Source organism: Stenella coeruleoalba, assembly GCF_951394435.1.
Source record: "Stenella coeruleoalba genome assembly, chromosome: 16".
Classification (NCBI taxonomy): Eukaryota; Metazoa; Chordata; class Mammalia; order Artiodactyla; family Delphinidae; genus Stenella; species Stenella coeruleoalba.
The window spans coordinates 16,042,204-16,058,954 of record NC_137162.1 but is presented as its reverse complement, the minus strand read 5'-3'; the positions used below and the strand labels follow the sequence as shown (position 1 = coordinate 16,058,954).

Here is a 16,751-nt window from a genome sequence, read left to right as displayed (position 1 = left end):
CACAGGCACCAAGTCCAAAGGCTGCGCTCCTATCTTACTAGCCCTGGGCCAGTCCTGTATCCTCTTTGTTTTAGTTTCTCCAGCAGTAATGTGGGTAGGAATAGCACCTCTGTGGGTTAAATGTAATAAAGAGTTGAGAAGGCTTAAAACAGTGCTTCTGCCTGGGAGGCAGTAAGTGTGAGCAGAGACCCTAAAGCTCACAGCTCCGCCAAGAGAGCTGTCGGAATGGGGGTCAAATTGGTGGTGGTCATTGTGGAGCATGGGCAGATGTGACCGTCTCCTTCCAGATTGTCCTCTCAGTCTTTGGAACCTTTTTTTTTTTTTTGTGGTACGCGGGCCTCTCACTTTTGTGGCCTCTTCCGTTGCAGAGCACAGGCTCCGGACGCGCAGGCTCAGTGGCCATGGCTCACAGACCCAGCCGCTCCGCGGCATGTGGGATCTTCCCGGACCGGGGCACGAACCCGCGTCCCCTGCATCGGCAGGCGGACTCTCAACCACTGCGCCACCAGGGAAGCCCCTGGAACCTTCTTTTAAGGACATGAGAGAAATACCAGCACTGGTATTTGTGAGTGGGCCGGAGGCAGGGTCGTTAACCTTTCTCGTCCCTTCTTTCCTCTTAGGGATGTTTGTGTCTTGACCCTGCTCTCGGGCCCCAGGGCCCTCTGTCTCCCACTGCAGGTCAAGGTGGGAGCCATCCAGTTCAGTTCCTCCCCTCGTCTGGAATTCCCCATGGATGCGTTTTCAACCCAACAGGAAGTGAAGGCAAGAATCAAGAGGATGGTTTTCAAGTAAGTACGATCAGATAATCAGATGCTGCCGTGGTTAGGATGAAGCTAGCTGCTCTCGGAATCGTCCCTTGAAGGGTTGGGCCTGCTCTTGACCTCACAGAGAGAGAGGCTGTGGCCCGCCTTCCGAAAGCCCAGCCGAGTGCAGCGGGTGAAAAGAATTCCCTTCTCAAAGCTGCCCCTTATTACATGATAATGTCCCAGGTGGAAACTTAAATGCAAGTTAAAAAAAAAAAAAGATTTGCTGTTACTGTGTGTGGCTGTCAGCTGGGAGAAAGGGCTAGTGAAGGTGGAGACAGGTTAAGAGCATGAGGTGGTAGGAAGAACCCTGGGTCCTTCTCCCAGTTCTGTCCCTGGTGACCACACAGCCAGGAGAATTCACCATGCTTCTTGGAGCCTCATTTCTGTGATCTAAAAAGAGTAAGTGGTCCTCTGTTACTGAGAGCACTTTAAAAATGATGCATTTCTGTTTGTGTGCTCATACACATATACATCCTATAAATATATATATATATGTAATGAGTCATAATTTTACTCACAAGTCAGCTGATGTGTGTATATGCACGTACATATATGTGTATACATATATTTTATGTATAATTTTTTTTTTTTTGTGATACACGAGCCTCTCACTGTTGTGGCCTCTCCCATTGCGGAGCACAGGGTCCGGGCGCGCAGGCTCAGCGGCCATGGCTCACGGGCCCAGCCGCTCTGCGGCATGTGGGATCTTCCCGGACTGGGGCACGAACCCATGTCCCCTGCATCGGCAGGCGGACTCTCAACCACTGCGCCACCAGGGAAGCCCTATGTATAAATATTTTATATATGTGTCTTATAACATACACATATACAGCTACATGGATATAAATGTGTTATACACATGCATGTATATACATGTACATACACACAGTGTTCTTCATAAGCCCTCACAGAGGAATGCCTTTATTTGTCACCTGCCACTCTGATCTCTGGATCTTCTTTGCCCCCTGCTGCCTCTTGCCCTAACGGATCTGAAGTTCCACTCAAGTCCATGGTCCCAGCCATGTACAGCCGTCACCTCCGCTTGCAAAGGCTCTGAGGTCCTTTCATAGGCCTCGGGCCTCTGTAGGTCCCCAGTGCTCTCAATAAGCCAGAATCCCCACACTGGACACAGCAGGAACTCTGGGTGTCCTACAGGTCCCAGAGACCCCCAGTGACTTTTCTTAAAATTTTTATTTTATATTGGACCATAGTTGATTTACAATGTTGTGTTAGTTTCAGGTGTACAGAAAAGTGATTCAGTTATACATATATCTATTCTTTCTTAGATTCTTTTCTCATTTAGGTTATTACAGAATACTGAGCACAGTTCCCATTGCTATACAGTAGGTCCTTGTTGGTTATTTTATTTTATTTTTTTAACAAAGTGAATCAGGTATACATATATATATGTTCCCATTATCTCTTCCCTCTTGCATCTCCCTCCCTCCCACCCTCCCTATCCCACCCCTCCAGGCGGTCACAAAGCACCGAACTGATCTCTCTGTGCTATGCAGCTGCTTCCCACTAGCTATCTACCTTACGTTTGGTAGTGTATATATGTCCATGCCTCTCTCTCACTGTCACAGCTTACCCTTCCCCCTTCCCATATCCTCAAGTCCATTCTCTAGTAGGTCTGTGTCTTTATTCCTGTCTTACCCCTAGGTTCTTCATGACATTTTTTTTTTCTTAAATTCCATATATATGTGTTAGCATACGGTATTTGTCTTTCTCTTTCTGACTTACTTCACTCTGTATGACAGACTCTAGGTCTATCCACCTCATTACAAAGAGCTCAATTTCGTTTCTTTTTATGGCTGAGTAATATTCCATTGTGTATATGTGCCACATCTTCTTTATCCATTCATCTGATGATTGACACTTAGGTTGTTTCCATATCCGAGCTATTGTAAATAGAGCTGCGATGAACATTTTGGTACATGACTCTTTTTGAATTATGGTTTTCTCAGGGTATATGCCCAGTAGTGGGATTGCTGGGTCATATGGTAGTTCTATTTTAAGTTTTTTAAGCCACTGTTCTCCACAGTGGCTGTATCAATTACATTCCCACCAACAGTGCAGGAGGGTTCCCTTTTCTCCACATCCTCTCCAGCATTTATTGTATCTAGATTTTTTGATGATGGCCATTCTGACTGGTGTGAGATGATATCTCATTGTAGTTTTGATTTGCATTTCTCTAATTTAGATTAATGATGTTGAGCATTCTTTCATGTGTTTGTTGGCAGTGTGTATATCTTCTTTGGAGAAATGTCTATTTAGGTCTTCTGCCCATTTTTGGATTGGGTTGTTTGATTTTTTGTTATTGAGCTGCTTATAAATTTTGGAGATTAATCCTTTGTCAGTTGCTTCATTTGCAAATATTTTCTCCCATTCTGAGGGTTGTCTTTTGGTCTTTTTTATGGTTTCCTTTGCTGTGCAAAAGCTTTGAAGTTTCATTAGGTCCCATTTGTTTATTTTTGTTTTTATTTCCATTTCTCTAGGAGGCGGGTCAAAAAGGATCTTGCTGTGATTTATATCATAGAGTGTTCTGCCTATGTTTTCCTCTAAGAGTTTGATAGTTTCTGGCCTTACATTTAGGTCTTTAATCCATTTTGAGCTTATTTTTGTGTGTGGTGTTAGGGAGTGATCTAATCTCATACTTTTACATGTACCTGTCCAGTTTTCCGAGCACCACTTATTGAAGAGGCTGTCCTTTCTCCACTGTACATACCTGCCTCCTTTATCAAAGATAAGGTGACCATATGTGTGTGGGTTTATCTCTGGGCTTTCTATCCTGTTCCATTGATCTATCTTTCTGTTTTTGTGCCAGTACCATACTGTCTTGATTACTGTAGTATAGTCTGAAGTCAGGGAGCCTGATTCCTCCACCTCCGTTTTTTGTTCTCAAGATTGTTTTGGCTATTCGGGGTCTTTTGTCTTTCCATACAAATTGTGAAAGTTTTTGTTCTAGTTCTGTGAAAAATGCCAGTGGTATTTTGATAGGGATTGCATTGAATCTGTAAATTGCTTTGGGTGGTAGAGTCATTTTCACAATGTTGATTCTTCCAATCCAAGAACATGGTATATGTCTCCATCTATTTGTATCATCTTTAATTTCTTTCATCAGTGTCTTATAATTTTCTGCATACAGGTCTTTTGTCTCCTTAGGTAGGTTTATTCCTAGATATTTTATTCTTTTTGTTGCAATGGTAAATGGGAGTGTTTTCTTGATTTCACTTTCAGATTTTTCGTCATTAGTGTATAGGAATGCCAGAGATTTCTGTGCATTAATTTTGTATCCTGCTACTTTACTAAATTCATTGATTAGCTCTAGTAGTTTTCTGGTAACATCTTTAGGATTTTCTATGTATACTATCATGTCATCTGCAAACAGTGACAGCTTTACTTCTTTTCTGATTTGGATTCCTTTTATTTCCTTTTCTTCTCTGATTGCTGTGGCTAAAACTTCCAAAACTATGTTGAATAAACTATGTTGAATTGCTGTGGCTAAAACTTCCAAAACTATGTTGAATAAAACTTCCAAAACTATGGTGAGAGTGGGCAACCTTGCCTTGTTCCTGATCTTAGTGGAAATGGTATCAGTTTTTCACCATTGAGAACGATGTTGGTTGTGGGTTTTTCATATATGGCCTTTATTATGTTGAGGAAAGTTCCCTCTATGCCTACTTTCTGCAGGGTTTTTATCATAAATGGGTTTTGAATTTTGTCGAAAGCTTTCTCTGCATCTATTGAGATGATCATATGGTTTTTCTCCTTCAATTTGTTAATATGGTGTATCACGTTGATTGATTTGCATATATTGAAGAATCCTTGCATTCCTGGAATAAACCCCACGTGATCATGGTGCATACACCTTTTATGCACCTTTTAATGTGCTGTTGGATTCTGTTTGCTACTACTTTGTTGAGGATTTTTGCATCTATGTTCATCAGTGATATTGGTCTGTAGTTTTCTTTCTTTGTGACATCCTTGTCTGGTTTTGGTATCAGGGTGATGGTGGCCTCGTAGAATGAGTTTGGGAGTGTTCCTCCCTCTGCTATATATTTTTTTTTTTAACATCTTTATTGGGGTATAATTACTTTACAATGGTGTGTTAGTTTCTGCTTTATAACAAAGTGAATCAGTTATACATATACATATGTTCCCATATCTCTTCCCTCTTGCGTCTCCCTCCCTCCCACCCTCCCTATCCCACCCCTCCAGGCTGTCACAAAGCACCGAGCCAATATCCCTGTGCCATGCGGCTGCTTCCCACTAGCTATCTACCTTACTACGTTTGTTAGTGTGTATATGTCCATGACTCTCTCTCGCCCCATCACAGCTCACCCTTCCCCCTCCCCATAACCTCAAGTCCGTTCTCTAGTAGGTCTGCGTCTTTATTCCTGCCTTACCCCTAGGTTCTTCATGACATTTTTTTTTTCTTAAATTCCATATATATGTGTTAGCATACGGTATTTGTCTTTTTCTTTCTGACTTACTTCACTGTGTATGACAGACTCTAGGTCTATCCACCTCATTACAAATAGCTCAATTTTGTTTCTTTTTATGGCTGAGTAATATTCCATTGTATATATGTGCCACATCTTCTTTATCCATTCATCCGATGATGGGCACTTAGGTTGTTTCCATCTCCGGGCTATTGTAAATAGAGCTGCGATGAACATTTTGGTACATGACTCTTTTTGAATTATGGTTTTCTCAGGGTATATGCCCAGTAGTGGGATTGCTGGGTCATATGGTAGTTCTATTTGTAGTTTTTTAAGGAACCTCCATACTGTTCTCCATAGTGGCTGAACCAATTCACATTCCCACCAGCAGTGCAAGAGGGTTCCCTTTTCTCCACACCCTCTCCAGCATTTATTGTTTCTAGATTTTTTGATGATGGCCATTCTGACTGGTGTGAGATGATATCTCATTGTAGTTTTGATTTGCATTTCTCTAATGATTAATGATGTTGAGCATTCTTTCATGTGTTTGTTGGCAGTCTGTATATCTTCTTTGGAGAAATGTCTATTTAGGTCTTCTGCCCATTTTTGGATTGGGTTGTTTGTTTTTTTGTTATTGAGCTGCATGAGCTGCTTGTAAATTTTGGAGATTAATCCTTTGTCAGTTGCTTCATTTGCAAATATTTTCTCCCATTCTGAGGGTTGTCTTTTGGTCTTGTTTATGGTTTCCTTTGCTGTGCAAAAGCTTTGAAGTTTCATTAGGTCCCATTTGTTTATTTTTGTTTTTATTTCCATTACTCTAGGGGGTGGGTCAGAAAGAATCTTGCTGTGATTTATGTCATAGAGTGTTCTGCCTATGTTTTCCTCTAAGAGTTTGATGGTTTCTGGCCTTATATTTAGGTCTTTAATCCATTTTGAGCTTATTTTTGTGTATGGTGTTAGGGAGTGTTCTAATTTCATTCTTTTACATGTACCTGTCCAGTTTTCCCAGCACCACTTATTGAAGAGGCTGTCCTTTCTCCACTGTACATTCCTGCCACCTTTATCAAAGATAAGGTGTCCATATGTGCATGGGTTTATCTCTGGGCTTTCTATCCTGTTCCATTGATCTATCTTTCTGTTTTTGTGCCAGTACCATACCGTCTTGATAACTGTAGCTTTGTAGTATAGTCTGAAGTCAGGGGGCCTGATTCCTCCAGTTCCTTTTTTTGTTCTCAAGATTGCTTTGGCTATTCGGGGTCTTTTGTCTTTCCATACAAATTGCGAAATTTTTTGTTCTACTTCTGTGAAAAATGCCAGTGGTAGTTTGATAGGGATTGCATTGAATCTATAGATTGCTTTGGGTAGTAGAGTCATTTTCACAATGTTGATTCTTCCAATCCAAGAACATGGTATATGTCTCCATCTATTTGTATCATCTTTAATTTCTTTCATCAGTGTCTTATAGTTTTATGCATACAGGTCTTTTGTCTCCTTAGGTAGGTTTATTCCTAGATATTTTATTCTTTTTGTTGCAATGGTAAATGGGAGTGTTTTCTTGATTTCACTTTCAGATTTTTCATCATTAGTATATAGGAATGCCAGAGATTTCTGTGCATTAATTTTGTATCCTGCTACTTTACCAAATTCATTGATTAGCTCTAGTAGTTTTCTGGTAGCATCTTTAGGATTCTCTATGTATAGGATCATGTCATCTGCAAACAGTGACAGTTTTACTTCTGCTTTTCCGATTTGGATTCCTTTTATTTCCTTCTCTTCTCTGATTGCTGTGGCTAAAACTTCCAAAACTATGTTGAATAAGAGTGGTGAGAGTGGGCACCCTTGTCTTTTTCCTGATCTTAGTGGAAATGCTTTCAGTTTTTCACCATTGAGGATGATGTTTGCTGTGGGCTTGTCGTATATGGCCTTTATTATGTTGAGGAAAGTTCCCTCTATGCCTACTTTCTGCAGGGTTTTTATCATAAATGGGTGTTGAACTTTGTCAAAAGCTTTCTCTGCATCTATTGAGATGATCGTATGGTTTTTCTCCTTCAATTTGTTAATATGGTTTATCACATTGATAGATTTGCGTATATTGAAGAATCCTTGCATTCCTGGAATAAACCCCACTTGATCATGGTGTATGATCCTTTTAATGTGCTGTTGGATTCTGTTTGCTAGTATTTTGTTGAGGATTTTTGCATCTATGTTCATCAGTGATATTGGTCTGTAGTTTTCTTTCTTTGTGACATCCTTGCCTGGTTTTGGTATCAAGGTGATGGTGGCCTCGTAGAATGAGTTTGGGAGTGTTCCTCCCTCTGCTATATTTTGGAAGAGTTTGAGAAGGATAGGTGTTAGCTCTTCTCTAAATGTTTGATAGAATTCGCCTGTGAAGCCATCTGGTCCTGGGCTTTTCTTTGTTGGAAGATTTTTAATCACAGTTTCAATTTCAGTGCTTGTGATTGGTCTGTTCATATTTTCTATTTCTTCCTGATTCAGTCTTGGCAGGTTGTGCATTTCTAAGAATTTGTCCATTTCTTCCAGATTGTCCATTTTATTGGCATAGAGTTGCTTGTAGTAATCTCTCATGATCTCTTTTATTTCTGCAGTGTCAGTTGTTACCTCTCCTTTTTCATTTCTAATTCTATTGATTTGAGTCTTCTCTCTTTTTTTCTTGATGAGTCTGGCTAGTGGTTTATCTATTTTGTTTATCTTCTCAAAGAACCAGCTTTTAGTTTTATTGATCTTTGCTATTGTTTCCTTCATTTCTTTTTCATTTATTTCTGATCTGATTTTTATGATTTCTTTCCTTCTGCTAGCTTTGGGGTTTTTTTGTTCTTCTTTCTCTCATTGCTTGAGGTGCAAGGTTAGGTTGTTTATTCTAGATGTTTCCTGTTTCTTAAGGTGGGCTTGTATTGCTATAAACTTCCCCCTTAGAACTGCTTTTGCTGCATCCCACAGGTTTTGGGTCGTTGTGTCTCCATTGTCATTTGTTTCTAGGTATTTTTTGATTTCCTCTTTGATTTCTTCAGTGATCACTTCATTATTAAGTAGTGTATTGTTTAGCCTCCATGTGTTTGTATTTTTCACAGATCTTTTCCTGTAATTGATATCTAGTCTCATGGCGTTGTGGTCAGAAAAGATACTTGATACAATTTCAATTTTCTTAAATTTGCCAAGGCTTGATTTGTGACCCAAGATATGATCTATCCTGGAGAATGTTCCATGAGCACTTGAGAAAAATGTGTATTCTGTTGTTCTTGTATGGAATGTCCTATAAATATCAATTAAGTCCATCTTGTTTAATGTATCATTTAAAGCTTGTGTTTCCTTATTTATTTTCATTTTGGATGATCTGTCCTTGGGTGAAAGTGGGGTATTTAAGTCCCCTACTATGAATGTGTTACTGTCGATTTCCCCTTTTATGGCTGTTAGTATTTGCCTTATGTATTGAGGTGCTCCTATGTTGGGTGCATAAATATTTACAATTGTTATATCTTCTTCTTGGATCGATCCCTTGGTCATTATTTAGTGTCCTTCTTTGTCTCTTTTAATAGTCCTTATTTTAAAGTCTATTTTGTCTGATATGAGAATTGCTACTCCAGCTTTCTTTTGGTTTCCATTTGCATGGAATATCTTTTTCCATCCCCTTACTTTTAGTCTGTATGTGTCTCTAGGTCTGAAGTGGGTCTCTTGTAGACAGCATATATAAGGGTCTTGTTTTTGTATCCATTCAGCTAATCTGTGTCTTTTGGTGGGAGCATTTAGTCCATTTACATTTAAGGTAATTATCGATATGTATGTTCCTATTCCCATTTTCTATATTGTTTTGGGTTCGTTATTATAGGTCTTTTCCTTCTCTTGTGTTTCTTGCCTAGAGAAGATCCTTTAGCATTTGTTGTAAAGCTGGTTTGGTGGTGCTGAACTCTCTCAGCTTTTGCTTGTCTGTAAAGGTTTTAATTTCTCCATCAAATCTGAATGAGATCCTTGCTGGGTAGAGTAGTCTTGGCTGCAGGTTTTTCTCCTTCATCACTTTCAGTATGTCCTGCCACTCCCTTCTGGCTTGTAGGGTTTCTGCTGAGAGATCAGCTGTTAACCTTATGGGGATTCCCTTGTGTGTTATTTGTTGTTTTTCCCTTGCTGCTTTTAATATGCTTTCTTTGTATTTAATTTTTGACAGTTTGATTAATATGTGTCTTGGCGTATTTCTCCTTGTATTTATCCTGTATGGGACTCTCTGTGCTTCCTGGACTTGATTAACTATTTCCTTTCCCATATTAGGGAAGTTTTCAACTGTAATCTCTTCAAATATTTTCTCAGTCCCTTTCTTTTTCTCTTCTTCTTCTGGAACCCCTATAATTCGAATGTTGGTGCGTTTAATGTTGTCCCAGAGGTCTCTGAGACTGTCCTCAGTTCTTTTCATTCTTTTTTCTTTATTCTGCTCTGCAGTAGTTATTTCCACTATTTTATCTTCCAGGTCACTTATCCGTTCTTCTGCCTCAGTTATTCTGCTATTGATCCCATCTAGAGTATTTTTAATTTCATTTATTGTGTTGTTCATCGTTGCTTGTTTCATCTTTAGTTCTTCTAGGTCCTTGTTAACTGATTCTTGCATTTTGTCCATTCTATTGTCCATTCTATCTCCAAGATTTCGGATCAACCTTACTATCATTATTCTGAATTCTTTTTCAGGTAGACTGCCTATTTCCTCTTCATTTGTTAGGTCTGGTGCATTTTTATCTTGCTCCTTTATCTGCTGTGTGTTTTTCTGTTTTCTCATTTTGCTTATCTTACTGTGTTTGGGGTCTCCTTTTTGCAGGCTGCAGGTTCGTAGTTCCTCCTGTTTTTGATGTCTGTCTCCAGTGGCTAAGGTTTGTTCAGTGGGTTGTGTAGGCTTCCTGGTGGAGGGGACTAGTGCCTGTGTTGTGGTGGATGAGGCTGGATCCTGTCTCTCTAGTGGGCAGGTTCACGTCTGGTGGTGTGTTTTGGGGTGTCTGTGGCCTTGTTATGATTTTAGGCAGCCTCTCTGCTAATGGGTGGGGTTGTGTTCCTGTTTTGCTAGTTGTTTGGCACAGGTTGTCCAGCACTGTGGCTTGCTGGTCGTTGAGTGAAGCTGGGTGCTGGTGTTAAGATGGAGGTCTCTGGGAGATTTTCGCCGTTTGATATTATGTGGAGCTGGGAGGTCTCTTGTGGACCAGTGTCCTGAAGTTGGCTCTCCTACCTCAGAGGCAGAGCCCTGACTCCTGGCTGGAGCACCGAGAGCCTTTCATCCACACGGCTCAGAATAAAAGGGAGAAAAAGTAGAGGGAATTAGTAGAAGTATGAGGAAAGAAAGAAGGAAAGGAGGGAAGGAAGGAAGGAAGGAAGAAAGAAAGAAAGAAGCAAAGAAGGAAAGAAGGCAAGAAGGAACGAAAGGAGGGAGGGAGGGAGGAAGGAAGGAAGGAGGGAAAGAAGGAAAAACAGAAAGAAAGAAGATACAGTAAAAATAAAATAAAGTATAATAAAGTTATTGAATTAAAAAATTCTTAATTAGAAAAAAAAAAGGGACGGATAGAACCTTAGGACAAATGTTGGAAGCAAAGCTATACAGACAAAGTCTTACACAGAAGCGTACACATACACCCTCACAAAAAGAGGTAAAGGGGGAGAAATCATAAATCTTGCTGTCAGAGACCACCTCCTCAATTTGGGATGATTCGTTGTCTAAAGGAGGGAAGGAAGGAAGGAAGGAAGAAAGAAAGAAAGAAAGAAGCAAAGAAGGAAAGAAGGCAAGAAGGAACGAAAGGAGGGAGGGAGGAAGGAAGGAAGGAGGGAAAGAAGGAAAAACAGAAAGAAAGAAGATACAGTAAAAATAAAGTATAATAAAGTTATTGAATTAAAAAATTCTTAATTAGAAAAAAAAAAGGGACGGATAGAACCTTAGGACAAATGTTGGAAGCAAAGCTATACAAGTCTTACACAGAAGCGTACACATACACCCTCACAAAAAGAGGTAAAGGGGGGAAAATCATAAATCTTGCTGTCAGAGACCACCTCCTCAATTTGGGATGATTCGTTGTCTAAAGGAGGGAAGGAAGGAAGGAAGGAAAGAAAGAAAGAAAGGACGAAGGTAAAGTATAATAACGTTCTTAAAATTAAAATTGATTATTAAGAAAAAAATTTTAAGAAAAAACCATGGACGGATAGAACCCTAGGACAAATGGTGGAAGCAAGACTATACAGACAAGATCTCACACAGAAGCATACACATACACCTTCACAAAAAGAGGAATAGGGAAAAAAATCATAGATCTTGCTCCCAAAGTCCACCTCCTTAATTTGGGATGATTCCTTGTCTATTCAGGTATTCCACAGATGCAGGTACATCAAGTTGATTGTGGAGCTTTAATCCGCTGCTTCTGAGGCTGCTGGGAGAGATTTCCCTTTCTCTTCTTTGTTCTCACAGCTCACAGGGGCTCAGCTTTGGATTTGGCCCTGCCTCTGCGTGTAGGTCGCTGGAGGACGTCTGTTTTTTGCTCAGACAGGACGGGGTTAAAGGAGCCGCTGATTCGGGGGTTCTGGCGTACTGAGGCCGGCGGGGAGGGAGGGGCACGGAGTGCGGGGCGAGCCTGCGGCGGCAAAGTCCGGCGTGACCCTGCACCAGCCCGAGGCCCGCCGTGCGCCCTCCCGGGGAAGTCGTCCCCGGATCCCGGGAACCCGGCAGTGGCGGGCTGCACAGGCTCCGCGGAAGAGGGGCGTGGAGAGCGACCTGCGCTCGCACACAGGCCCCTTGGTGGCGGCAGCAGCAGCCCCAACGTCTCCCGCCCGCCTCTGGGGTCCGCGCCTCCAGCCGCGGCTCGCGCCTGTCTCTGGGGTCCACGCCCTCAGCCGCGACTCGCGCCCGTCTCTGGGGTCCGCGCTTTCAGCCGCGGCTCGCGCCCGTCTCTGGGGTTCGCGCTTTTAGCCGCGGCTCGCGCCCGTCTCTGGAGTTCCTTTAAGCAGCGTTCTTAAACCCCTCTCCTCACTCACCAGGAAACAAAGAGGGAAGAAAAAGTCTCTTGCCTCTTCGGCAGGTGCAGGCTTTTCCCCGGACTCCCTCCCGGCTAGCTGTGGTGCACTAACTCCTTCAGGCTATGTTCAAGCCGCCAACCCCAGTCCTCTCCCTGCGCTCCGTCCGAAACCGAAACCCGAGCCTCAGAGCCTCAGCTCGCAGCCCCGCCCGCCCCGGCGGGGGAGCAGACAAGCCTCTCGGGCTGGTGAGTGCCGGTCGGCACCGATCCTCTGTGCGGGAATCTCCCCGCTTTGCCCTCCGCACCCGTTGCTGTGCACTCCTCCGCGGCTCCGAAGCTCCCCCCTCCGCCTCCCGCAGTCTCCGCCCGCGAAGGGGCTTCCTAGTGTGTGGAAACTTTTCCTCCTTCACAGCTCCCTCCCACTGGTGCAGATGCCGTCCCTATTCTTTTGTCTCTGTTTATTCTTTTTTCCTTTTGCCCTACCCAGGTACGTGGGGAGTTTCTTGCCTTTTGGGAGGTCTGAGGTCTTCTGCCAGCCTTCAGTAGGTGTTCTGTAGGAGTTGTTCCACGTGTAGATGTATTTCTGGTGTATCTGTGGAGAGGAAGGTGATCTCCGCGTCTTACTCTTCTGCCATCTTCCTCAGACCCCCCTCTGCTATATTTTGGAAGAGTTTGAGGAGGATAGGTGTTAGCTCTTCTCTAAATGTTTGATAGAATTCGCCTGTGAAGCCATCTGGTCCTGGGCTTCTGTTTGTTGGAAGATTTTTAATCACAGTTTCAATTTCAGTGCTTGTGATTGGCCTGTTCATATTTTCTATTTCTTCCTGATTCAATCTTGGCAGGTTGTGCATTTCTAAGAATTTGTCCATTTCTTCCAGGTTGTCCATTTTATTGGCATAGAGTTGCTTGTAGTAATCTCTCATGATCTTTTGTATTTCTGCAGTGTCAGTTGTTACTTTTCCTTTTTCATTTCTAATCCTATTGATTTGAATCTTCTCCCTTTTTTTCTTGATGAGTCTGGCTAATGGTTGATCAATTTTGTTTATCTTCTCAAAGAACCAGCTTTTAGTTTTATTGATCTTTGCTCTCATTTCCTTCATTTCTTTTTCATTTATTTCTGATCTGATTTTTATGATTTCTTTCCTTCTGCTAACTTTGGGGTTTTTTTGTTCTTCTTTCTCTCATTGCTTTAGGTGCAAGGTTAGGTTGTTTATTCGAGATGTTTCCTTTTTCTTAAGGTAGGATTGTATTGCTATAAACTTCCCTCTTAGAACTGCTTTTGCTGCATCCCATAGATTTTGGGTCGTCGTGTCTCCATTGTCATTTGTTTCTAGGTATTTTTTTATGTCCTCTTTGATTTCTTCAGTGATCTCTAGGTTATTTAGTAGTATATCATTTAGCCTCCATGTGTTTGTATTTTTTACAGATCTTTTCCTGTAATTGATATCTAGTCTCACAGCATTGTGGTCGGAAAAGATACTTGATACAATTTCAGTTTTCTTAATTTTACCAAGGCTTGATTTGTGACCCAAGATATGATCTATCCTGGAGAATGTTCCATGAGCACTTGAGAAAAATGTGTATTCTGTTGTTCTTGTATGGAATGTCCTATAAATATCAATTAAGTCCATCTTGTTTAATGTATCATTTAAAGCTTGTGTTTCCTTATTTATTTTCATTTTGGATGATCTGTCCATTGGTGAAAGTGGGGTGTTAAGGTCCCCTACTATGAATGTGTTACTGTCGATTTCCCCTTTTATGGCTGTTAGTATTTGCCTTATGTATTGAGGTGCTCCTATGTTGGGTGCATAAATATTTACAATTGTTATATCTTCTTCTTGGATTGATCCCTTGATCATTATGTAGTGTCCTTCTTTGTCTCTTCTAAAAGTCTTTATTTTAAAGTCTATTTTGTCTGATATGAGAATTGCTACTCCAGCTTTCTTTTGGTTTCCATTTGCATGGAATATCTTTTTCCATCCCCTTACTTTCAGTCTGTATGTGTCTCTAGGTCTGAAGTGGGTCTCTTGTAGACAGCAAATACATGGGTCTTGTTCTTGTATCCATTCAGCCAATCTGTGTCTTTTGGTGGGAGCATTTAGTCCATTTACATTTAAGGTAATTATCGATATGTATGTTCCTATTCCCATTGTTTCAATTGTTTTGGGTTCGTTATTGTAGGTCTTTTCCTTCTCTTGTGTTTCTTGCCTAGAGAAGTTCCTTTAGCAGTTGTGAAGCTGGTTTGGTGGTGCTGAACTCTCTCAGTTTTTGCTTGTCTGTAAAGGTTTTAATTTTTCCATCAAATCTGAATGAGATCCTTGCTGGGTAGAGTAATCTTGGTTGCAGGTTTTTCTCCTTCATCACTTTAAATATGTCCTGCCAGTCCCTTCTGGCTTGCAGAGTTTCTGCTGAGAGATCAGCTGTTAACCTTATGGGGATTCCCTTGTGTGTTATTTGTTGTTTTTCCCTTGCTGCTTTTAATATGTTTTCTTTGTGTTTAATTTTTGACAGTTTGATTAATATGTGTCTTGGTGTATTTCTCCTTGGATTTATCCTGTATGGGACTCTCTGTGCTTCCTGGACTTGATTAACTATTTCCTTTCCCATATTATGGAAGTTTTCAACTGTAATCTCTTCAAATATTTTCTCAGTCCCTTTCTTTTTCTCTTCTTCTTCTGGAACCCCTATAATTCGAATGTTGGTACGTTTGATGTTGTCCCAGAGGTCTCTGAGACTGTCCTCAGTTCTTTTCATTCTTTTTTCTTTATTCTGCTCTGCAGTAGTTATTTCCACTATTTTATCTTCCAGGTCACTTATCCGTTCTTCTGCCTCAGTTATTCTGCTATTGACCCCATTTTTAATTTCATTTATTGTGTTGTTCATCGTTGCTTGTTTCATCTTTTGTTCTTCTAGGTCCTTGTTAAATGTTTCTTGCATTCTGTCTATTCTATTTCCAAGATTTTAGATCATCTTTACTATCATTCTTTCGAATTCTTTTTCAGGTAGACTGCCTATTTCCTTTTCATTTGTTAGGTCTGGTGGGTTTTTATCTTGCTCCTTCATCTGCTGTGTGTTTTTCTGTCTTCTCATTTTGCTTATCTTACTGTGTTTGGGGTCTCCTTTTTGCAGGCTGCAGGTTCGTAGTTCCCGTTGTTTTTGGTGTCCCCAGTGGCTAAGATTGGTTCAGTGGGTTGTGTAGGCTTCCTGGTGGAGGGGACTAGTGCCTGTGTTCTGGTGGATGAGGCTGGATCTTGTCTTTCTGGTGGGCAGGTCCACATCTGGTGGTGTGTTTTGGGGTGTCTGTGGATTTATTATGATTTTAGGCAGCCTCTGTGCTAATGGGTGGGGTTGTGTTTCCTGCTAGTTGTTTGGCATAGGATGTCCAGCACTGTAGCTTGCTGGTCGTTGAGTGAAGCTGGGTGCTGGCGTTGAGATGGAGATCTCTGGGAGATTTTCGCCGTTTGATACTATGTGGAGCTGGGAGGTCTCTTGTGGACCAGTGTCCTGAAGTTGGCTCTCCTACCTCAGAGGCACAGCACTGACTCCTGGCTGCTGCACCAAGAGCCTTTCATCCACACAGCTCAGAATAAAAGGGAGAAAAAGTAGAAAGAATGAATTAGTAGAAGAAAGAAAGAAAGAAAGAGAGAGAGAGAAAGAAAGAGAGAGGGAGAGAGAGAAAGAGAGAAAGAAAGAAAGAAAGGGAGGGAGGGAAGGAAGGAAAAAAGAAAGGAGATAAAGTAAAATAAAATAAAGTAAGATAAAATATAATAAAGTTGTTAAAATAAAAAAATAATTATTAAGAGAAAAAAAGAAAAAAAATGTTTTAAAAAAGCAAAAAAACCCCAAAACGGACGGATAGAACCCTAGGACAAATGGTGGAAGCAAAGGTGTACAGACAAAAATCTCACACAGAAGCATACACACTCACAAAAAGAGGAAAAGGGGAGAAAATCATAAATCTTGCTCTCAAAGTCCACCTCCTCAATTTGGGATGATTCGTTGTCTATTCATGTATTCCACAGATGCAGGGTACATCAAGTTGATTGTGGAGCTTTAATCCGCTGCTTCTGCGGCTGCTGGGAGAGATTTCCCTTTCTCTTCTTTGTTCTCACAGCTCCCAGGGGCTCAGCTTTGGATTTGGCCCCACCTGTGCGTGTAGGTCGCCGGAGGGCGTCTGTTCTTTGCTCAGACAGGACGGGGTTAAAGGAGCCGCTGATTCCGCGGCTCTGGCTCACTCAGGCCGCGGGGTGGGGGAGGGCACGGAGTGCGGGGCGAGCCTGCGGCGGCAGAGGTGGGCGTGACGTTGCAGCAGACTGAGGCACGCCGTGCGTTCTCCCGGGGGAGTTGTCCCTGGATCCCGGGACCCTGGCAGTGGCGGGCTGCACAGGCTCCCCGGAAGGGGGGTGTGGATAGTGACCTGTGCTCGCACACAGGCTTCTTGGTGGTGGCGGCAGCAGCAGCCTTAGCGTCTCATGCCCGTCTCTGGGGTCCGCACTTTTAGCCGCGGCTTGCGC

At 42.0% G+C, this 16,751-nt stretch overlaps 1 protein-coding gene across 1 annotated transcript in view; it reads left to right on the top strand.

Moving 5' to 3' along the window:
* Window positions 1-16,751, top strand: part of VWA2 (von Willebrand factor A domain containing 2) — a 62,768-nt gene that overhangs the window by 19,696 nt on the left and 26,321 nt on the right. Inside the window, 1 exon segment of the mRNA XM_079899751.1 lies at window positions 679-788. Coding sequence (XP_079755877.1) covers window positions 679-788 — 110 coding nt within the window.